The 23,194-nt window shown below is 43.3% G+C and overlaps 1 protein-coding gene across 37 annotated transcripts in view; it reads left to right on the top strand.

The window, feature by feature from the left end:
- CELF4 (CUGBP Elav-like family member 4) overlaps positions 1-23,194 on the top strand; it is a 686,780-nt gene that overhangs the window by 586,978 nt on the left and 76,608 nt on the right. For 14 of the 37 annotated variants that reach the window (XM_065663947.1, XM_065663971.1, XM_065663978.1 and 11 more), the window contains exon 4: positions 21,130-21,258. In XM_065663947.1, coding sequence (XP_065520019.1) covers positions 21,130-21,258 — 129 coding nt within the window. Of the gene's footprint in view, positions 1-5,913; positions 5,917-21,129; positions 21,259-23,194 lie in introns of all 37 variants that reach the window. The other 23 variants (XM_065663968.1, XM_065663950.1, XM_065663974.1 and 20 more) reach the window with 2 other exon arrangements.

Here is a 23,194-nt window from a genome sequence, read left to right as displayed (position 1 = left end):
GGACCGCTGAGCCAGGAGGCAGCTCAATGCACAGCCCGCAGTGTTTCACGAGCAGCTGCTCCCTCAGAGGGACGTGACCACCCCTCAGCGCCTGCACTGTGAGTGCCAGTAGTGAGAGTGCAAAGACCTTTCAAATGACTTAAATGTGTGATTATCGCACTCGTCCCTTCACACACCTCCGTAAGGGCAGCCAGGATCCATGTTCCTTCTGGCTCTGTGCTTTCCACTCCCTTTCGCTGTGTTACTATGGCAAACAAGGGAGATGTTTAGCTCCCAGCTCTGAGTCATTGCCGCCTTCCCAAAGACAAACATGTCCTGGACTGCTCTTTCACAAGAACTGACAAGCACGCAGCCCAGTATCCACCTTAGCTTCTTAAGCAGCTACAGACTACGACTTGTAGCAGGAACCATTAATACTATTAATAACCCCCTTTTACATGAGATCTTTTCAAATTTCAGGACCCAAAATCACTTGATTCATTTTACAACCTACATGTTGCAACTATGCATCCTCCTAGGAATTTCATAGCCATCACTGATGCAGGCTGAGTTACTTGGAAGTGCAGAGCAAGAGCACACAGAGACTTCAGGTTGTCCCACCCCAAGCTCATAAATGCACCACCATACAAAAGAAAACCAGGTCTTCTCCAGCACTCCAGCTACTTACTGTGCTTTAATGCACCACCAGACAACTCCAGATCTGTGCAGACAGAGCCAAGCTGAGCATTTCTGATCACCAGAGCATTGCAAGTTGTGTGCAAACTTCCATCTTCCTGGATCATTTCCCCTAGCAGCAAAATGCTAGTAACTGTTCCACTGAGACCTGCAGACTTACCAGTCTAACATTACATCCAAAAGGAAATATCTGCAAGAGATGTCAGTCAGGCAGAGTGTGATTGTGTTTAAGAACATGACTACCTTTTGGAGCTATGATCTCCTGTCTAGTCTGTTTGCCATTATATTCAACTGCCTGTCTATCCACCCATCCATCCATCCATCCATCCATCCATCCATCCATCCATCCACCCATCCATCCATCCATCCATCCATCCACCCATCCATCTACCTATCCATCCACACAGCTAGTTTTACTCTCACTATAGGTGAGCACCTACGGTTTAGTGGAAAGGGCAATACACATTTGTTCATCGATAGCCATCTCATCTTGATTTATATAGAAGGCAGGCCTTGCATTCACTTTACTTGCATTCACTTTGGATGCTGCAGCCATCACTGACTTACCTGAGCATCTCTGACCTTTACTGCCTATGACCATTTTTTGCCAAATACCTCATCTGAAAGGGCTTGATTTTGCAAAAACACCATTTGAATAAGAAACAGTGAAATTCTTTGCCTTTGCTTTCTCTGCCTGTGAGAGGAGGTGTCAGGAGGACTGCTCTGCCAGACCCTGGGGTCTGGGAGACTTGAGCTGATCTGCATAGGGTTGAGACTGCTTGTAAGGGAGGGAGGAAAGGAGGGAGAGAAGGGGGAGACAGAAATGAGAGAAACTGCGTCACTTCCACAACTGCTACTGCTCAGGAGAAAGGAGCAAAAAGAAATATATATCTGCCTGCCTATTAATTTAAATCTAGACCCAGGAAGAAGTCAACGAACTGTAATTTATGAGCTGTCAAAGCCTGAAAAATTCCTTTTGACACTGTATTTTCAGTTATTACATGCTTTCCTGCAAGACGACAGTGTAATTCTGTAGGGAGCCTTCTAGTGAACAGCACAATGGCAGAGGGCAGTGGGGGCTTTCTTATTATCTTTTCTTCCCTCTTTCTTCTTCTCTCCCCACTCCCTTCAATCATCCGCCTCTTCCTACCTTGCTGCTCATGCAAACAGAAGTGAGGAAGTAAATCAGCAGCAGTCCCCATCCTGCCAGACCTTCATCACCTCCAAGGCAGTGCTCAGTGCTGGGCTGGATCCGACACCATGCAGAGATTTCTGAGCACTCACTGGGTGATGGGAATGGAGATGAGGCAGTGACCTCAACTCCACCAAAGACAAGGAAAACATCCTCTCTCACACTCCCTCTGCCATTTTAAATACATCAGTTGATTTTCTTCTGTATATGGTAGGCAGCCACTATGCTTGCTGGTGTACCATTAGGTTGGGTGTCTCTCATTTGTATTAGCATTGATTAGAACCATCAGCTACCTTGGATCCTCAGAAGCTGGCAGCACTGCCAGCCTGGCTCCCTGCTCCTCCGTAAAGAGCAGTGAAGAGTCCTGGCAGCGTCCTGGGTCACACCTGCTTTCCTGGGAAGGAGCGGTTTCTCCTCTTTCCCAAGCCCTCCTGCAGCTTTGCTCCCTGAAGTAGTGCCAGGATCTTGGGATGCCACCACACACCTGGACCTCATGTAAAGTAGAGGCTGGAGTGGCATTTTTGTGGTAGTGTTTGCTGGAGGGGAAGGCATGAAAGGGCTGCCTACCCATGGGCACCTGTCTGCATCTCCATCAAGTTGTGTGGACACACAGGATGGGGAAGCAATGACAGTGGTACCATCTCCCAATAGCAGTTAATGGGAGAACTCAATCTAACGCCAAATGAAGCTTGACCTGAAAATGTTTCTGCTGCCTGAATCCAACCTGAAGTTCGCCTGGCATCCAGATCATTTCCTTATCACTCGGGGACAGGAGTGGGGGAGGCTTTTCACAACAAATGTCATTTATACCCGTATTTCCAAAGATTAGTTTTTCTTACACACACAATTGATTTTTAATTTGAGTTGATGGTGGAGGTGGGAAGATTGCATTTTTTGCTTTATTTTTCTTCCCAGCTTTGGTTTCTCACATCTCAGAAACCCCTTTTAAAGTCTATTCTCTGTGATAGGCACTTCGCCTCATATTTAGGGAGTGACGCCCACACACTGCGCGCATCCATATGCAAACACACAGACATACACACGCATTTTCTGAGTGAACTGAACTCTGAATCTTGTGCTTTAATATAATTTGCAGAGCTCTCTGGAGTCCAGATAATGGATTAGTGCTCTGAAAGCGCTACAGAAATGTCCAGACCCAGAGAAAAGGATTGTGCTTTCTGCCAGGTTGTGTTGTAAGGCAAATGGTCACAAGTCCCAGAGTCTATTCCAGGCTGCTTTCCTCTTTAACTTCACTATGTATCAGTTTCACTGAACCTGAGCTGGGGCCAGCACCATAACTTACTATTACTTGGGCAATATTTGAAAGAATATGTTAGAACAACATTATGGCTTTGCTATAATTTCTGTGACAACATGTGCTTTCTGAATTGGATGCCAAAACAACCAAAGCCAAAATTCCCCTGGACTGGAGATGGAGAGGTGAAAGTATGAAAATAAAGAGATTTACCCATAACTAGTCTCACGTTTAATAGCATAAGAGGGAGATAAAAGGCTTCTCTTGCTTGTAAGACCACTACCTGAGGAGCTGTTGTATCTTACTCGTGAGTGGGTTATTGATGGGTGAATTCTCATTGTTTTTGTTAAAATTAAGGAAAGCCAGCTCCAAATCCTTCAATCCTCTGTTCTCTGGGTTCTAACTTCCACTCAGACAAGGTGCATGCTGTTACCTGAAAGAAAGACAAGGCCAGTAGGTGCCTGTAATACCAGGGCAAGACATTCCTCAGTCTGGGACAAAATGGCTGGAACAGGTCAAAAATGAGGCAGGACAAGCCAATAGTTAAAAAGTGGAAGAGCCAAAGCAGGGTTCAGGGTAGGTTCCCTGACTTTCTTTTGGTTAACATTACATACGCTAAATAAATGTCATCCGAACTGGGACTGTTTTGTTTCTGGCTCAGAGAAATGTTCAGGGAAGCTGAATGATAAGAATCCCATTGCCTTTACATTGCTTCACCATGCAGGGAAATCTCTGAGTTCATTCAATACAATTATTTTTGCTCCAGGAAAAAGATGTTAAGATAGGGAAAGGAAAAACTTCCTTGTGTTTCCCATTGCATGAAACATTTTCCAGATATGTGACTTTGTTCTCTTTTAGTTGCTGGTCCCTCCAGATCTCACACCTTCTGTGGGCATAACTTGTAAAAGCTACTTCATCCCAGGGTCCTACAGAAGTAATAGTGGCAAAGGCATGATAAAAAGGAGCAGGGTCCTTCTTACAGTAGATGTGTCACTGTATTTGCAAAGGTAATGTCTACATCTGCATGGCAAACAAAACCTGTTAATGAACCAGGCATTAACAATAAGCTGTAATAGCTGACAGCAAAGAACAGAAATAACTAAGGTCTATGCCCAGCTTTTGTGGCAATATTTGGAGAACATGGCCCCTATATAGGAAAATACAGTATTCCTTAAATGATAGAGAACTGTGTTGAAACAGAGGTGAAGGCCTGCTGTGCAAGCTGGTGAGGAGGCAAGGGAAGGAAGAAGAGGGGCTATGTGTCTTTGAGATCCTATCTTCCCCTCTGCAAAACTGACCAATTGTGTTTTCCTTATCAGTAGAAGCTATCGTGAGCTGCAAAGGTTGGATCTCTAGAATTGGAACTTCCTTGTAGTTTCTGCTGAGTACAGCATTCAAGAAGGCAGACATTAAATGGATTAAGAAGTGGGTAATGAACAAATCTCAAAATGTAGTTGTCAAAGAGAAAGCATGATAGAGTGAGGGCATTTGCAGCAGGGTTCTGCACGAATCAGTACCAGCTCTGATGCTAGTCAGCATTGTCATGAACGATGTGGAGTTAAATATCCTGGCTGATAAAATCTGTGGATAACACAAAATGGAAAATTGTAAGGACAGGTCTCTGATACAGAGTCGTCTGAGTCACTTAGGTCATTCTGAACAAACTCTGGCTGGCTTGGGGCGTTATCTGCGTGTTTCTGCAGGACCAAATCCAAGCTGTCTCATGGAGGAATAAGGCTAAATACAGGTCTAAAGAATGAGGGGCTATATTTCATAAGACAGTGACCTAGAAAAGCACCTAAGCAATGACCTAGAAAGTGTTTAGAATGGCTGAGGAAGTTAACATTAGCTCTCAGTGTGGTATTGGGCAAAACTATCTAATGGGACCTCTTACTGTATCAACAAGGAAACTGGAGGACAAAGATGGTTCTTTAGCAGGCAGTGTTGATGGGGAAAGTACTGTGGCAAACTTATTCCCTCTCGGTGTTCACCTTTTGAAAACTGTAAAAGATTTTTAAAAGACCTGTATAAATGAAACAGATACCTCCAAGTGTCAGGCTTAAAGAGTTGTGCTTGTCCTTGCCTGAGAGACCTCCAAGAGACTTGGTTCTTTATGGAAGTATCTTTTCTAGGAAAAAAGCCCATCTATTAAAGAGCACTTTAATCAGCTGGAGAGAGACTGAACTTTTCTCCAAAACTTTTCTAATTTGAACATGGCGTCAAACACATTAAAGTGAGAAGTCAGAGACAGGCTCTTGTCGCAAGAGAATGCTCATCAAAGCAAACTATGATGCTGACAGTTGTTCTGCCTGTTGCCCTTATAGTAAGGCTTGGCCCCTCACCAGGACACACGTCCAAAAAACAGTCTACAGGATAACTGTGGGGCAGCAGCAGAATGGTTAAACAAGTCGGTTCAGCTGTGGGCTGGGAAGCTCCTGGGGTGAGCTCTGTGGGCATCTCCAGTACAGAGGCAGAGAGACCAGACCGCTGAAAATCCATTTTTGATGACAAGCTATGCAAGCCTCTGACCAGCTCAGGGTTAAGGGGTTTTGGGGAAGAAGGGGTTGTCGCTTCTATATTTTTCCCTGTATGAAGCCCATCTTTGCTTCCTGACTGATGCCACAGATCACTGGAGAGGGTCTTTAGCATGGGGAGCATGCCGAGACCACGCGCTGGCTCTCTGTGTCAATGTTATCGCTCACTGTCACATTTAGAAAGAGGAAGCGAGTCTGTGCCACGCACGCAGAGAACAAAGCCCTTGCAAAGCCGAGTGAGAGTTACAACTTGTCAGCACGTCTCTCAGCCTGCCGAGGGCCAAACATGAAACACAAAAAAGGCTTGAAATGAGGGAAAAAAGGGGGAAATAATAGCACAGTGAGCTCTCAAGCTCAGAAAAGGCTTGCTATAAAACAGCACCTTCGCTCTCTGTCTCTCTCCGTGTCTCTGAGTCCTGGCTACTGATGAAGAGAAGAGATGACTCCCCTTAGCACAGTTACAGTACTGTTGCAGTAATAGGGATGAGAGCCAGGTTCAAACCTGGCTTGCATAGCCGTGCTTTCTCCATAGACCCCAAAAAGCATTGTTAGCCAAAAAGCACTATTACAGTGATGAAATCTGAGGTGGAAAGAGCCTACTGAGGGTTATGTTTTCCCATGTGGACAGTGAAACTTTAGCAGCTGAAAATTTGTGTTTCTGACACTCAGATTTTACGCTGAATCAGGGGATGAATTTCTCCAGGTACTGACTTCAGGTAGGAATGGGTCAACTGTTTTTATATTTACTGAGCTGGCCGTAACTGTGTTGGTAGGAGAATAATTCTATCATTGACGATGTGTGCGTGTATTGTTCATTTATACCTACTAAAGACCCTGTTTCAGGAAGCTTTTTAGGTTTATTCTTACTGATCTTTTGGTCTAGGTGTATAACTTTCTGTTTCAAATACTTTTGGCATGGAGAAAGACAATAGCATGGTGAGCACTGTGTAGGGGTAAGACAAAGGACCAACTTCAGCCCACTTCTGTAAAAACAGACAAAAAAAAGTGAAAGGAGAAAATTGACTCAAAACAGGACACCAACATCCCCACTTCATAAGGATTCATTCTTATACTGACAGTTGCTGTTAATATAGCTGCTAGTATATGCATGCTTCAGGCTCTCTGGTCTAATTAAAACCAGATGAAATAGAGTGCTGACAATAGAAAATTACTTAACAAGTATTTGTCTTGTTCCTATCATGGCATTCTGCTGCATCTCCTTCTTCTGGTACCCAAACTGGTAGGGTATTGAGTTCCTTTCTATAAAACTCACCTGCTATTAATCTTCTGTGCAAACTAAGTGATATCCCTCTTCTTGCAGTTGTTGTATGGAAGTACATGGTCTCTCCCAAGCTCTCCCTCTTTGCTCTCCTTCATGAGTTGAACAGCACAGGGTATCAGGTATGAGCTTCGGAATGGCATAAGTAGGACCAAGTTGTGATTTAAAGCCAAGATTTTATCTAACTCTTGGATGAGCAAGGAGACGGGTTCATTAAGCCTGCAGGAAAACAGAAGGTTAATAATGGTCCTTCAGAGACTGCAGGGCCACCCAGCAGTACCAGTGTTAGGCTGAGTTGTGAAAGACTTAAAAAGACCAGGGAAAAGAAGCAATTCATCAAAGAGATAGACAAGGCCGGATTTAGCCAAGAGCACTCCCAATTCCCTGCATGCTAGGAAGGAAAATGGTGGAGAAAACCTCCATTGGTGCAAGTTACCGTTACGTCGTACTCATCCACTACAGCCCATGCATTTTTGCTGTGAGTTCAGACAACAGCAAGCAAGATCAGAGTCATGGGACTGTCACCACAGACCTGTCAGGCAAGAACTGACTAAACTATGTGAGTAGAGAGGTCTTGTGCCTTCTCCTGGCCAACCTCATCCCTGAAACCACCTGCAAACAGAGCTACCAGCAATGGCAGTGCCTAGGGTAAGCTGCCTCTGAAGCAAGAAGCTGTTTATGAACTATTCTTTAGAATGAGCATAGCACCCAGCTCATTTTCACCTTTCTTAAAGGTTAACCTCATTTCCCTCTATTAGTTGGTTTTAGTGAATGCCATTTGGCGCAGCAGTTAAAGAGCTCTGTCAGCGGATGGAAATGACAGTGGCATTTAAAGCCAGCCGGAGTTGAGGGTTGGGGAGGTGGGTGGGTGGAAGAAATAATCTTCAATAAAACGTTTGCAGGGAGATGTTAAGTGACATCAAAGGAGTCTCACTTCCCCCAGCTAGAGGAGAGATCTTTGTCTCAGTGTGCTGAGTGAGACAAGTCCTCCTTGAGCTTGAAACCAGCTCAAATACAGGGATATGAAGTGCCTCGGGGTCTCCAGACCAGAGCACCGGACATCCACATTTATGGGCAATTTCTTGATGGGCCCATCACACCTGACTTCCAGCGAAGTGGGTGTCGAATATGGTTTTCTCCAAAAGAAGGTTCTTCCGTGAGTGTGTTGGTTATTTGGTTATAAATTTTATTGCAACCCATCCAACCCCAGTGTTGCTGTTCCTGCCTGGTATTTCAGGCCACACTGTCTTGTCACAGTTTTCCTGTATTCCCTCACTGCTCTGCACATCTGTTTTAAAACCTGGGGTCAGGCTTGCAGGAAAGTCTTCCACTCAGAGCAAGGATGAGTTTTGCCTCTGCTGGAAATTTCACAGGGTTTTATTTTTCTTTTCCTTATTGCAGCAGAGTGGTGAAAGTAGGCTAAGAAAACAGGCCAAATGTGGGAAATGCATACAAACCCCCAAACCTTAACGCACCATAGGTGTGACCGACACCATTCAGGCTCTTGCTGTACTTCTGCTCGGTCCCCACCAGACCTCCCCTGGCACAGGTATAATATGTTGTTCTGCATCAGGGAGAGCCTGCAATTCCCAGCAGCAGTAGGGACATACAGAGCAGTAGTTCAGCAAATTGAGGGTTTGATCCAAAGCCTGCCACAGCTCCGTGGCACTCTTTTTCATTAACTTCAATAAGCTTCAGCTCTAACCTGAATCCCTGATGTTTATTTCAAGCACTGGTGTAGCATCACTGGAATATAATGTTCCGTCTACCTTAGGGTAACAGTCTAAATAAGTATGTGCGTAAGTCAAGCCAGATCCTGCCAGGTGGCATCCTGAAGCAGACCCATTCATTTCCTGGGTCATTTGTTGAGCTGGCCAAAGCATTTCAAAGGAACAGTTATCTAGCTGAATGTGTGGTTTTGTAAAAGGCAAAGAGCTCCCCTGGAATGGGTCTATTTCAATGAGATTTTTGCCAGGGGACATTTTTTTAAATTAATGCACTGAGTTCTCATTTCAGGAGGTACAAACCTGTCATTTTAACAGGATCTTTTTGATTAATTTTGTTTCAAGTCTGCATTGTATTAAACCACTAAGAACATAAGAGCTTCCATTTTGGGTAAGACCAAAGGGTTGTCTAGTCCTGCATCTTCTGCTCCAGCAGTGCCCATTAGAAAGAGTAAGAACAGGGCTTTCATAAAAATGACCCTTCCCTTAATACCGTTAATATCCTCTGGCTTCCAGCAGGCAGAGCTTTAGTGACTTAGATATATTTCGCATCTGGATATTCATGTTTAATAACAGCAAGTGGACACAACCACTAGTAATCTGTCTCATTCTCCTTGAAGCTAATTTATTACTTTTACATTCAGTAACATCCCATAGCAGAAATGTTTTTCAGTTACTCATAAAGTGTATGAAAATGTACTCTCTTTTGTCTGGCTGACAACCACAGCCATTCTGCTTTATATATTTAATGTTTTGAGGCTATTAAGACAAACGGATTTTTATTCCTCTGAGACAATGCCCTGTAACATTTCACAACTGAAGAATTTCCATTTCACAAGAACTTTGGCCTCTCCAATTAAAAGTGGAAGCACATTTTCTGAGGCATCAGTGTTTCCCATAGAAAGAAAATTATGTTTTCATGTCGGTTTCAGTCATTTCATTATGTCAGTAATTAAGAGCGACAGCAACAAAAATAATAATAAAAAAAGAAACAACAACAAATGTACTTAAGGACCCTAGGAAGAACTGGCAAGAATGAATGGAAGTTTCTCAACAACAGCTTCGTCCTAATGCCAGGGTAGGAACGTCACAAGGACAGTTTAGGGGGATCAGTCACCCCAGCCTCATCACACTGGCACTATGTCACACCCTCACCTTATAGATGAAATAAGGCACATGACATTCCATGTAGGAGAGGAGTCCAATTCTTACCCTCATTTTTATCTCTAAAATTGACAGACTAGGACTTACACCTAGATAAAGTGGGACTGGTTTAAGCAAAGACAGGCCTTCTTTTTAGGTGATCTGCCCTGTGGGGAAAAAAACATAACTTTTAATGTCTTCTTGCAGTCAGTAGGATGTCTGAAGGATTTAATCTGTAGATCCCATCAAAGTTCATATCTTGAACCTGCAACTGGGCATATCCACTGCATGCCCAGCTCCACTGCTTATATCCATACGCAAATCCTTACAAGAGTTCAGGTCTTCCTCTGTAAAGCAGGGTGAAATCATCTTTTTGTTCCAACCTCCTTATTTTTCTGCTTACAAAACTTGGTTACCAGCAGCACTGCCTCTTTCCACACTTACATATATAGCCTGGCACACTCCACTTTTGATTTTAGCTGAGCATTCCAGGTACAAGCGTCAAACAAATAATACACAAAACTTCTGTGTGAAATACAGCTTCATAACTGAAGTGAGCATTAGGCCTGGAGCTGTATGATGTAGGAAAGGTGTTACTGAGACCTACAAGACATGCTGCTTGGATTTGTTTATTATTATTATATTCTTTTGCCTCTCTTCATTTTCTTTGTTTGTAGACAAGGGGATGGAGAGGAAGAAAGCCAGCAAGTTTATAAAAGCAAGAGAAAAAGGAGTTGAGGCATTTTGTGGAGATCTTTAATGACATTCTGTATAATTTGAATGTGGGGAGGGAAGGGGGAGAGAAAAAGGGAATTAGCAAAAAAACTGGCAAAAGAAAAGTGGAATGTGGAGAGAAGCGTGTGGATGAATTTTAATGCAATCAGAAAGCTGTAATAATGGTAATAAAGGAATATATTCAGACGTCAAGAGAGGGAGAAGGGAACAGGACCCGCGACACCAGAATTTAAATTAGACATAGGCGTATAATTCTCTTTCCCCCCACCCCCCTTTCTTCAAATGAAGGAAATGGAATTTTTAAGCACAGTGAAAGAGGGATTAACAATTGGCAGGGTTTCAGCCCTTTGTCTTTTGGCGAATCCCATTTAATCACCGTGTTTAATATTAAGGAGGCTGTGGCCATGCGGGGCTGTCTCAGGCTTGGGGGAAAAGGGATGATATACAGAGGAAAAGAGAGATAACACTTAGGTTCAGGCAATTGTGAGGAAGTGTTTCAATTACCTCCACTGAAGTCTTTAAAAACTGAAGTTTAATTTGATCTGAAATGTCGTCCCATCTCCTGCAAGAGAAAATATGTCCTTCCCACCCTCCTCCTGCCCATGTCTGTGCTGTTTCAATAGTCCTCGGTGCTCAAGGCTGGAGTGTTACCATGGATTAATGTCCTGGCCTTCTAGGCTTCTGGAAAGGGTTTCAGAGCCCTGACAGGTCACCAGTGAGATGAGTTTAGGAACTGAAACTTATTTTCCTGACATACCAGCCTTGACACCATTGACCCTGCAGAGTTTGTCAAGAAGCTTCTAAGCTTTACTCTGAGTGAGCGTGAAAACCAAACGGCCCTTCAGGCTCAGCCTCAGCCTTGTGTGGCCACAGAGTGAAAAGGGGATATTACACATAGGAATTAAGATGTGTTAAATTCCCTAGAACCAAAGGTGGTAGGAGTTGTATTCAAATCCGAGCTGCTTCCAAAAAAAAAAAACAAGTGTAAAAGTATGATTCAGTGTTCACTTGAGGTGTCATTTGATAGTACAAGACAGTCTTCTCCTTCACCTCCTTCTTCTTCAGGAAATTCGTAAAGTTTGGACCAGCAAAATATCCATAGATTTCCAGGAGGAAGAAGCCCAAGCATTCTTGGAAAATCTTTCAGAGTTTAGTTACAGTACAGCTTTATACATCTGCACTTCAGTGTTAGATCTCTTCAGGTGCTTTTCTCCTATGAACATTTCCAGGGGTTGTTCCTAGGAAATGGGAACTATAAGCACAGGCTACTCATATCTAGGGAAAGAGGTTTTGTGGGGCTTTTTCTTCCCTCAAGATTGGAAGGCTGTTTTGAATTCAGATATTCGTCTTATTGTGTAGGGATGGTGAAGAGAAAGTGGGTGATTGGACTATAAACTGAATTTAGAAAGATTAGATTTTTACTCTTGAGTCTTTTCCTAAAAAGCATTGCCTTATGAATAGTTCTCAAAAATATTCCAGTTGGTTGTTTCAGATAATGAATAAATGTGGAAGAATTATGATCTGCCAGGCACAAATCAGGCAGTCTTTGTGCTTTGCATGACACCAGGTTTAGATGGCTCTCACCATCCAAGCAATGGCTACTAATAAAGCAGGTTGTTGCCTGTTGTTTTCCCAGCTCACTGTCGAACACCATAAAACCTGTCATTTACGATCTGCACAGGGAATAGCATCTCTTGGCAATGGACAGTTGTGACGGTGCAGTTCAGCAAGTCAGAACTACTGATATTTGTCTTGGGGTTATAGTTTTCTCAGCTGTACAAGAAGAGTCTTCAATTAAAAGAATTGTTTAGGTTATGTTTTCTTGGCAGGGTTTGCTTGGCCTGTTGACCAAGTTTTGTCCATAACCTGTCTGCACAGAGGAGCCTAAGTGTTTTTTCATCTGAACTGTCCAGATGAGGCTCTAGGTTTAAGGTTGATTTTTAACATCAGTGCAGGTAGACAGCAGATCAGGACCACAGGAGCCCAGGCCAGTCAAGCCCAAACAGCATTCATCCTCTTGGTCTGAACCACCTTTCACATCTCCTTTCATTTTTTGTCCTGGTTCCACACCTTATCCATCCTGCTCACATGCTTGCTCTCTCCCAAACGATTTTTAGATATGGTTTAGCAGTTCATGCAGACCAACAACCTCTTCCAGTTTCCTGCCAAGCAGGTCTTTGCTCAGGAGGGTAGGGCTGTAGTATAGATGAGGACCCCAAAAGTAGAGAATAGACCCAGACACATTTAGTTGAAAAATATAAACTTAGACATTGGGTTAACCAATTGGCAATACATTAAGTATCTTCCCAGATACTCCTAGGGTCAACAGCAAACAATACCCGTGTTCTCATGGCCACATGCACCTAAATGATCATGGCACTGTCTTTAGGGATCACACCACTGAGGGACATGAAAATTTATTCCTGGAAGACGACTCCGAGATCTATAGTAATTGTCATTTGCAAAAGCAGGGTTTTCCATTCAGAATAAACCCTGCCTTTACAGCCCCACCATGGACTCCTCCTGTAAGAAAAAGATGTTGCAGAAGTTCCAGCCACTCCAATCTGATAGCAACCATGAGATGGTTCAGCCATAGATTGTTAAATCAGCACCAGCCTCATGGGTGCCCTTCATTATTACTGCCAGATCTCCTTGTATTCATGCCTTGTGGCAAACACCAAGGAACCTCAGCAGTGCTTAATTTTGCTTCATGTAAGCACCAATAATTCTTTTTTGCAGATGGGGAAACTGAGGCTGTCTTTTGCACTAGTTTATTTATGTAGCTCATGTTTCCACTGAGGCCACTTTCTTTGGCAGAGATGTATTGTGGGTGTTTAATAACAGTAACTACATGGTCATCCATCTCACTAGTACAAGGAATAGCAAATCACTCTAAGGGAAAAGTGATTTTGCCTTCCACAATATTTGAGATCATTGCTTGAGATGGGACTCAGGAGTCTGAAACACCAGTCTGGAATGTACAGACTTTGGCCAAGCTCTTGTCTATCCTCATGGGTCCACTCTTCCATAACTGGATCAGGAGTGATTTCCACTCTTCTCTAAAAGAAGGTCTAGGTCCTGCCTACTGAAAATAGGTTGTAGCATGTTCAAATTACACAAAAGTAAAAGGTTCCTAACTCAACGAATGATTAAGTTGCAGAATGTCTTGCTGCAGGATGTTGGATACATACAGTTCACATGGGTTCTGAAGACAACTGAACAATTACATTAAAGAAAGACACTTTAAAAACCATTACATATGAAGAAAAAACAATAGACTCTGTAAGTCCCTAAACTGCAGATCATTGGGGTATAGGAGAATATCTGGGGGGATTAACGAAATTTCTTCCCCTGTTGTAGACTTTCCATAAGACATCCACAAGTGGCTACTGCCAGAAGCAGCACACTGAGTTAGACTTGGTGTCTATTGTACAGCTGTTCTTTCACTCTGTATGCAGGATCCATGTCCAAGTTGAGTCTTACAGTGAAGCCAAGTGATTAAATAAGTGAAATCCTTCAAACTAAGTTTTTCAGATGTAACAGTAGAGAGTAGCGCACCTGTGGGATGAAGCTTCCTTCTTTGTGCAAGAGAATTATGTTCCCACACCTGGTCTTATATTCGTTTGTGCTTGTCCCTATCACACAGATGTTCAGATTAGCTGCTATTCTCCCTAGCCCGGGTGTCTCAGAGCCTCTGTTTCCAGCAGTTGGAGACCAGCAGCTGTGCAATCATATCTGCTAACGTATGGGATATAAAGAATCTGTTAAGTAAAACCAAACTGGAGAGGGAGGAGGGGAAGAGATCAGCACAAAGAAATCACTCCTGCTAAGATGTGATTAGGGATGCCCCACAACACCCAGCTGCAAGGAACAGGTGAACTCAGCAAACATTTTAAAGCCTGCAGCAGAATTAGCCCCTTGTGGGTGTTGCTTGATATGGGGAGGAGGAGTGAAAAGGGGGGGGGGGAACAGGAGCCTGTGCAGACTAAAGGAGGGCTCGTTTGCCATTGTTTAGAGTTAGGTAGCAGTAGGTTTCTGTTCTTTCCAGATTGGGTTGAGCTTTTTTGGTTGTTGTTGGTTTTTTATCCCCGTCTTAATTTCTGAAACACGTCCGTTCTACAAGGTTCATGTATTTTCTAGCAAGGTACCACGAAGAAGATAATTAGCTAATTTACAATTAACTACAACAGAATTTTTAATTGCTTCCCCTGTGGAAAGGGCTGTAATCATCATCATGGTGTTGTAGGACTGCTGTGAAAATGGCAATAGGAGTGCGCAGCCCAGGCCCCAGGAAATGCCCTGCTTTTAGCCTATTGATCCACCGGATTAGCATGTGTTGAGAGTGGTGCTGGGCTACTCTGGATGAAGAGGGGATCCAGCTTGAGCTTGTAGATTTGAGTTCAGAACTCAACACAAACGTTCATAATGTTTGGGACACCTGCAGATCACCCCTCTGCTCTATAGCTCTTCCTTTCTTCTTTGGCCTCGAAAGGATACGTTGTCCATGATTGTCCATAAAACCCAGGTTTATAGCTTTTTTCCACCACTGTGACTCTGGCAGATTCCTGATCACACTGTGGGACATGAACCTGTTGGAGTGGATTTGGAGGATGGCCACAGAACTTATATGAGGTGTGGAACACCTTATGTGAAGAAAGACTGAGAGAGTTGGGGGTGTTCAGCCTGAGGAATAGAAGGCTCCAATGAGACCTTACTGAAGCCTTTCAGTCCTTTTCTTTACAGGGGACTTCTAAGACAATAGGGACAGACTTTTGAATCCCTTGTCCTGTCCAGGACAAGGGATAAGGGTTTTAAACTGAAAGAAGCTATATTCAGGCTAGATACTAAGAAGACACTTTACCATGACAATGCTGAACACTCCAACAGCTGAACACTCCAACAGCTTGCCCAGAGAGATGGGAGATGCCACATCCCTGGAAACATTCCAGGTCAGATTGCACAGGGCTCGGAGCAGCCTGATGTAATTGAAGATGTTCCTGCTCATTGCAGCATGGGTTGGACTATATGACCTCTAAAGATTCCTCCCAACCCAAAACCATTCCATGATCCTGTATTATTCTATGATGAACACCTTCAGTTCTACCTCCTCTGCCCTCTCTGACAAAGACCAGTCAGAAGAACGGGTAAGGAAGATTCACTCTGCCTCTTGCATACTCTGTGGTAGATGTGGTACTTGGTCTTATGCACCAGCACTTTCTTCTTACCCACACTTGCACAAAAAACATCTCTGCACTGTTCATTTGTTCTGTCATGGTGCCAAGGAGATAAGCTTAAAGTCCTTCCCAATGCCTGGACCGAGGCACTGCAGCTGGTCCCTCACTGTGTGTGCAGGCAGTGTTTGGGAAGGAGGGGAATAGCAGCAGGGACAAATAATTATTAGCTATATAAATAATGGAATTAATTATCATCTGGTTTCTGAAACAGAGCCATACAGCAACCTGGTCCTGAAGCTTAGAAAGCCAAAGGCACCAAGTAACATCAGAGAGCTGCTCTGCTGAATACCGCGTGCATACAGAAGATGGTTGTTCCCATACAGAAATATGCAAATACCCGTTTTGCTCTTGCATGAATGAGCACACACACCATCCATGTGTGGTGCCCTGGCAATGAACTCAGGATGAAACAGAGAAACTCATGGGCTTTAGAATAAGGGGTTTCATGGCTAGAAGAGACCATAGCCGTCTTTTGGTTTGCCCTCCTAATTAGCCTGGGCCATGAAGGTGATAGATCTGTCCCTCTTTATTTCCAAGGCCTTGGATGCGATGTTCTAGATGATAAAGCCGGCTTATGCTTTCCTGATACAAGGATTCAACCTCTTTGTTTTGCATGAAGAATACGAGAACACAAGTGTATTTATATACTCTCATCTAAATGTACCCCCGTGCACACACATACATTAGCGAGAGCTATAAACACAAACCTGTGTCATGTCTCTCTGTGAGTGACCCTAATTTTCCTCCCATTCCCTTCACAATTGCTGTGATTCTTGTTCTTGTCCTCTTGCTCAGCAGAGGGTCAAACATCCTGCATCTCATTGTCCCTTCTGTCTCTTTAATTAGTGCCCGCCCTCCCCCTTCTCCCCCTCACTCCCGTGTCCCCCCTTCCCATCTCCTCTCAGCACTTGGTTTGCAATGCTCTATTATTTCACCTTTCATGCGTGCCGTCTCCTTCGCCCGGGCCCATCTGACACCTCTGCCTTACACTTATCATAGAAACATAACATTTAAATACAAATAGAACAGGGAATAATTTAACCCCTATTTGCACTGGGGAAGGTGCCGAGGCTTTGTATAAACACAGGCGGGGAGATTTATAGATGCTGTATATTTATCTGACAAGTTACATTTCTTACCACTGTGCCTTGCAGCCAGCTTTTCCTATGGGTACGGACCCCCATTGCTGGTCAAGAAGAGGGAATCTTGGTTTCATGGGGGTATTGGAATTATCACCAAGGGGTGACATCTAGGAACTCATATGCCATTGTGATGGCCCTTCTTTACTTACCTGCTCTCCTAGGAGGAATAGGGAAGTGCTGGCTCCTGTTGTTGCTGTAGCTTGTTTATGGCAAAATGGGGTAGACTTGGGATGAATTTAATTCTCAACATCATTGGAGTGCCTCAGTTTACTCATGGTGAGGGCCTTGTGGTGCACCATCAAAAGCCTCCTCAGCTTTCTTGAGTGCCACAGCACAGAGAAGTAGCCATCCATGCTTATTTCCATGAGCCGAGCAGGTATGATGGACTCAGGTTGTGGGGAAAGACTGATAACCACGCGGGGAAAACAAAAATGGAGCAGAGGTTTAGATAGACACCACACTCAGCCCCCACACTGCAGGGCAGTGGCACTGCTCAGGCTGCTGCTGACACCAGCGCATCCTATCATCATTTTATTCTGTCATCTCATGGCCTTGTTCAGACATATTTACAAAGTAGGAGTAGTTGCCCTGCTCCGTGATATGTCAGCTTTTTACTTGGGACCTGGAAGAGCAGTGTATGGAAGCACTCACGGTGTAAAAGGCTTATATAAGTCCATTAGAGGATAAACTCATTAGCCAAGACCTGGAATGTGCTGAAAGGTCCAGTCTGCTGGATACTTGCCTCTCTCTTCCCACCCAAGATATGTGAAGAGCATTGTTAAAACACACTGCTGAGCTCCCTGGCAGGGCTGGGATGTGGAAGGTAACTGCAGCACTTTGTTAGAAGCAGCTCTCAGAGACAAAAAAGCTTGTTAAACTGACTCATTTATTATCAGCTGAGTGTGTGATAGTGCAGATTTCTCAGATGGCAGATGTGACAAACGATTCCCCTGACAACCCAAGGCATGGGTTTTCAGGAGACAGACAGGGTGCTGATTTGGAGACGGGGCTGGAGGTGATGTCTACGCAGTGCTGAGCTCTGGCTAGCCGTGGGGCCACTCTTCATGCTCCCTCCCTTAGAGCAGCTGGACCAGCAGCTCCTGGCAAAGGTGATCCACACCATGGGCAGAGCCTGTTCCTGGTGGTCTGATGGCCACCTCGTAGGCAGCTCAACAAAGAACCACATCTACTGCCAGCCAGCGCTGTAGAAAGGCATCATCACTCCCAGTGTCCTGCAGAGATGTATAAAAGGGGGATAAAAATCTAAACTAAGTAAAATAGAATGTAAAATGAAAAGATCCCTAAAACACCTGGCTGTAGCTTTGCATAAACTAAACCAGACAAGGCAGTTTCAGGACAGTTCCACACTAGAGAGTTTTGCTGACAGAGGAGGGATGTGATTTTTTTTTAATGATACATTTATATTAGCAAAAAAAACTTGGTGAAAATATGGTTACACAGCTATAGGAGTGCTTTTGCTGATGCAGCTTATTTGAAACAGGGAAAACTGTATGAAGTACAATATAACAGCTTCCTCTGTGCTGGAAGTATTTACTAGACACAGTCTTCCTAGGCAAAACCTTTTGCTGCTGGTGTTCCTAGTTTGTTCCCACTGCTCTGCCTCATTCCTAAAATACCTCCCATTTTTCCAGAACAGCTGGTCTCATTTACGGGGTGGGTTTTCCTCCAATGTATGAACAACCACTGGAGCTTGGACTGAACTCTTTCTCCGAGGCTTTGTCTAGGCCTACACTGAAAGACAAATGTGTCCCCACCTTCAGTTTCAGTAGGTGCTTCTCTAAGGCTTGTACCTCACCTCAGAGAGTCTCTTTTGAAGGTCAGTTTGGCCATCAAGAAAACAAACCTCTTAGTTGTCCAGAGCACCTTCTTTTGAGAGGGGATAATGTACACAGTGTCAGTTAGGGCTTTGTGCATCAGTAAATCCTGAACTTCTTGTTGTGAGCAAGGACCTCAGAAAGTCCCTTTGCTTAATCAATTCCAGCATAAAGCAGGCATATTTCTTACTTTAACATGTCTATCACAAGGCTATTCTTGTTTTTCTCCCCTATCAAAACTCACATGTATCCTCCTCAACCTATTTTTCCTACCATTTCTGCAGCCAAACTGAAGGCAACATAACTCTGTTTTCTGTGGGCAGTGAACTCTAAGTTCACGCAGATAACTTGGCTGCAGGATTGAAAATTCCTAATATCCTCACTCAGTATCCACTACATGAAAGATTATCCTCATCCAAGGCTATAAAGTAATTTCCAATTTACAGGTGCATCATGGAGAGAGGAATTTTGATCAAGCACTAGTTGAATCAGGACAGATTGCTTACATGAATGATTTCTCAGTGAACAAAAGTGACATAAATCACCCAATTAGTCAGCCAGGAAAGGTTTGTTGCAAACCAATGTTTTGTTAAGCTCTAGTGTGACATGAGCTTTAAAAATAAATAAATTTTTAAAAACCAAACTATTTATTTATTTACATGTATTTATTCAAATTGGTTACATCTGCTCTGTAAGCTGAAAAAAAAAATCTTGGTTCACACATTTACATAGTGTTTAATGAATGATAAATACGACATTTACGAATCATGTGCAAATGGCCTGTTTACATACACGATGTAACCTACGTAAATTTCTTTTTTTCTTGCTGTAATGATACTAGTCTCTGAACATAAACCTAATATAAAGGTATCACTCAGTGCCTTCTGAAATCTTTCTACCAGCTCAGTAATCATTACTTTAATCTGTTTTCACCAACATTTTCTTAATGTATTTCATTCTGGACTGAAGATCCCCATATTGCTGTAAGACCAGGTATAAATCATAGAACCATAGAGTGGTTTGGGTTTGAAGGGACCTTAAAGCTCACCCAGTTCCAACCCCCTGCCACAGGCAAGGACACCTTCCACTAGACCAGGTTGTTCCAAGCCCTTGAACACTGCCAGGGATGGGGCAGCCACAGCTTCTCTGGGCACCCTGTGCCAGCTCCTCAGCACCCTCACAGGGAAGAGCTTCTGCCTAAGAGCTCATCTCAATCTCTCCTCTGTCAGGTTAAAGCCATTTCCTCTTGTCCCTACTGGCCCTTGTCAAAAGTCCTTTTCCAGGCTTTTTGTAGTCCCTTTAGGCACTGGAAACTATGTGTAAGGTCTCCCCTTAAGGAGCCTTCTCTTCTCCAAGCTGAACCAGCCCAGGTCTCTCAGCCTGGCTCTAGAGCAGAGCTGCTCCAGCCCTCAGAGCATCCCCATGGCCTCCTCTGGCCTCGCTCCAACAGCTCCACATCCCTCTTGTGTTGAGGACAGCAGAACTGCACACAGTGCTCCAAGTAGGGTATCATGAGAACAGAGTAGAGGGGCAGAATCACCTCTCTCGACATGCTGGTCACACTCTTTTTGATGCAGCCCAGCATACAGTCGGCTTTCTGGGATGCAAGCGCACACTGCTGGGTCACGTTGAGCTTCCTCATTCAAAATACAATTATCTATCTACTAGCAGACCATGTCTTGTTTTGACATGAAATACCACCTGCCTGAGCTATCTCAGATATTAGCAATCATATAAGTTTACTTTATGTTTCAAAAACTTTTCACTTTTTTCAAATAACTTAAAAAAATATATTAAAAACCTCATCCAAACTCGTATGTATATGTCTGTGAGTGGGTACGAATGACAAATCTCCATTTACAGGCTGTGGCTTCCTGATTTATATCTTGATTATAAACAGCTTATGTTAAATCTGACTTTTTTTTTTCTGCAACTTATTTAGTATTGCGAGGGCTACTAACTTATGTTATTTTTCATTTGGACTTTATTCCTATATGCTATCTTTATCCACATTCCTCTTGGATCGCAGTCTGAGCAATGTTGTCATTTCAGTTACTGCAAGCTGACTGCAAAAATTGATCAGAAAAAGCTGATTTGGAAGACTTCAGTGCCTAGATTTTGAGAAGCAGTTAGAGATTTTATATATAAGTAAATCTTTCAGGGGTTTATTTGTTTGCATTTTTAAATTGCCAAATTATTTTCAGGTATTCATTGAAAGTCAAGTGCTATTAAAGTTTTTGAGCCAGCCACCTGAAAAGACTAGCAGCTTCTTAAACATGTCACCTCAATGAAATCACCATTTGTTTTGCATGTGATACTGAGCCATCTTGGCTTTCATATCCCTCCTGAAATATGGTAAGCATCTCTTTATTTTGTTCCAGAAGACAGAAAACTCTTTGTGGGCATGCTCAATAAGCAGCAGTCAGAAGATGACGTGCGCAGGCTATTCGAGGCGTTTGGCAACATCGAAGAGTGCACGATCCTTCGGGGACCCGATGGCAACAGCAAAGGTAAGGTGATGGCTTGTGTCAAGCTTGACCCAGTTTCAGGGTATATATCATTTTCTGGAATGACAAAGTCACTGTCTAGCTGCCAGGAATCATCTCTTACATTAAGAATGGTCACATATTCCAAGGGAAGCCATTACTTTGCTGGTTGCTGTCTGCTTTTGTGTGAGAGTTAAAAACTGATTGCACTTAAAAATACATGCTCCTTATGAGCTACGTCTTGTCATGTGCAAACTGATGGCTACTACTTGCTTGCAGGACAGAGCCTATACTCTGAACACAGGGCCATTACCTTTACTCAAGATGTGCTCTTCCCACTCTGTTGAAGAAGTCAGCTCTTTCTTTAGACAAAGCCAGGGTTGTTATTTTACGTATTGACTCAATGGCTCAAACATTACCTCTGCTTATTTCTCACCCACCAGCCCCAGATGTTCCCCCTTCTTTCTTTTGGTCTTTGCATAGACACATGCTAGCTGGTGATCACAACTGCAAAGGTATAGGTGCCTATTTAAATATTACACCCAGCAGACATTTACCATGTGAAACAAGCAAATTCTTCATTGCAAAATTAGGTACCGTATCTCCTTCAACTTTTTGGCTTCACTTGCTATCTGGAGAGCACAAAGGATTCTCTGCTAGAGCCAAAGTGTAAGAATGAGGCTTCTGTCTTGAATAGGAGGGTCATTTTTTTCCCCATCAGTCTAGACAAAGTAACTTCAATTTGAATAGGAAGCCCTTTTCTCTTGACAGTGTAATGTGTCCATTAAATATTGATCTGCGTATCATATATCATAAGCTGTGTTGGAATGTGCAGCACCAGAGAAGAGACCAGTTCTGCAGGTGCAGTTCATATCTCAATAGATATTTTGACATGTGACAACATCAGCCAGCATATTTTTGCAATGGGAAGGCAAAAATCCAAATCACAGTGATACACTGGAAAACGGTATTGCTGTTCCATAGAATCATTGGCGGACAAAAAAGGCTTCACGCCAGCATTACAGGGCAGCTGTTTGATATACACCAGTAAAGCTCAGCCTTCCTGATATAAATGGCTGAAAATAAACCATGGGCACTTTCCTTCAATTAGATAGCTACTTTAGTTCCCATGAGACCCAAAGACAGGGGCTGCCCCACTGGAAAGCAGTAAGCTAGGTTGGACTAGAAGACCTCCAACCATCATAGCGGCAGGCAGCTAAACACTTCATTCACTGAACAAATCAGTAAATTAGAGAAGAGCAAAAAAGTATATCTCTCTGCCTCCGCTTAGAATTGTACAGAACAAAATCTAATGACAAAGGAGTTAAACAGAGTAATAATAAAGGCAATAAAGTCTAAGATCTGTATGAAACAGATTTCAAAGTAAATCCAACCCACAGAGTTGTATTCATACTTGCTCTATCTTTTTTTATCCTTTTCTTAAACGATTTCATTACAAGCCTGAATCTGAGTGGCAGCTCCATATTGCTAACCAGTTTAATTATTAGTGCTAGCGGGCTGCAGTCTCAGGCTTGCATTTCACTGAGCTGTTCAGGATCAATACTGAGCCTTGACAGAGTTAATATTACCAGCTTCCATTTGCTGGTGCTATTTACTGAGAATGTGAAGCTCCTAATTTACACACACAGAGTTACATACACGCACACACGCACACGGAGCAGTCAATCCAACAGAAAACTTAAGGCTAGTGCCCTTATCTTAGAAGACAGTCGGGCAAGCCACAACTCCCACAAAGTTATTCCCAGTCTGTAATGTTTTCCATCTGCTAGAAACCAATATGTGACACACATGGCTTGTGAGCTACTTATTTTGAGTAAAGCCCATAAGGCTTAAATTCTACCTAAATTAATATCTAAGGAGACTGTCTAAGTGCCAGGGAGAAATCAGATCCCATAGACCACAATCCCGCCCAACCATTCTATGAAGGAGTCCTCAGGTG

This window comes from Lathamus discolor, chromosome Z (genome assembly GCF_037157495.1).
Source record: "Lathamus discolor isolate bLatDis1 chromosome Z, bLatDis1.hap1, whole genome shotgun sequence".
In the NCBI taxonomy this organism is placed as follows: Eukaryota; Metazoa; Chordata; class Aves; order Psittaciformes; family Psittacidae; genus Lathamus; species Lathamus discolor.
Note: the sequence above shows the minus strand (reverse complement) of the source record. Positions and strands in the feature narration are given on the sequence as shown.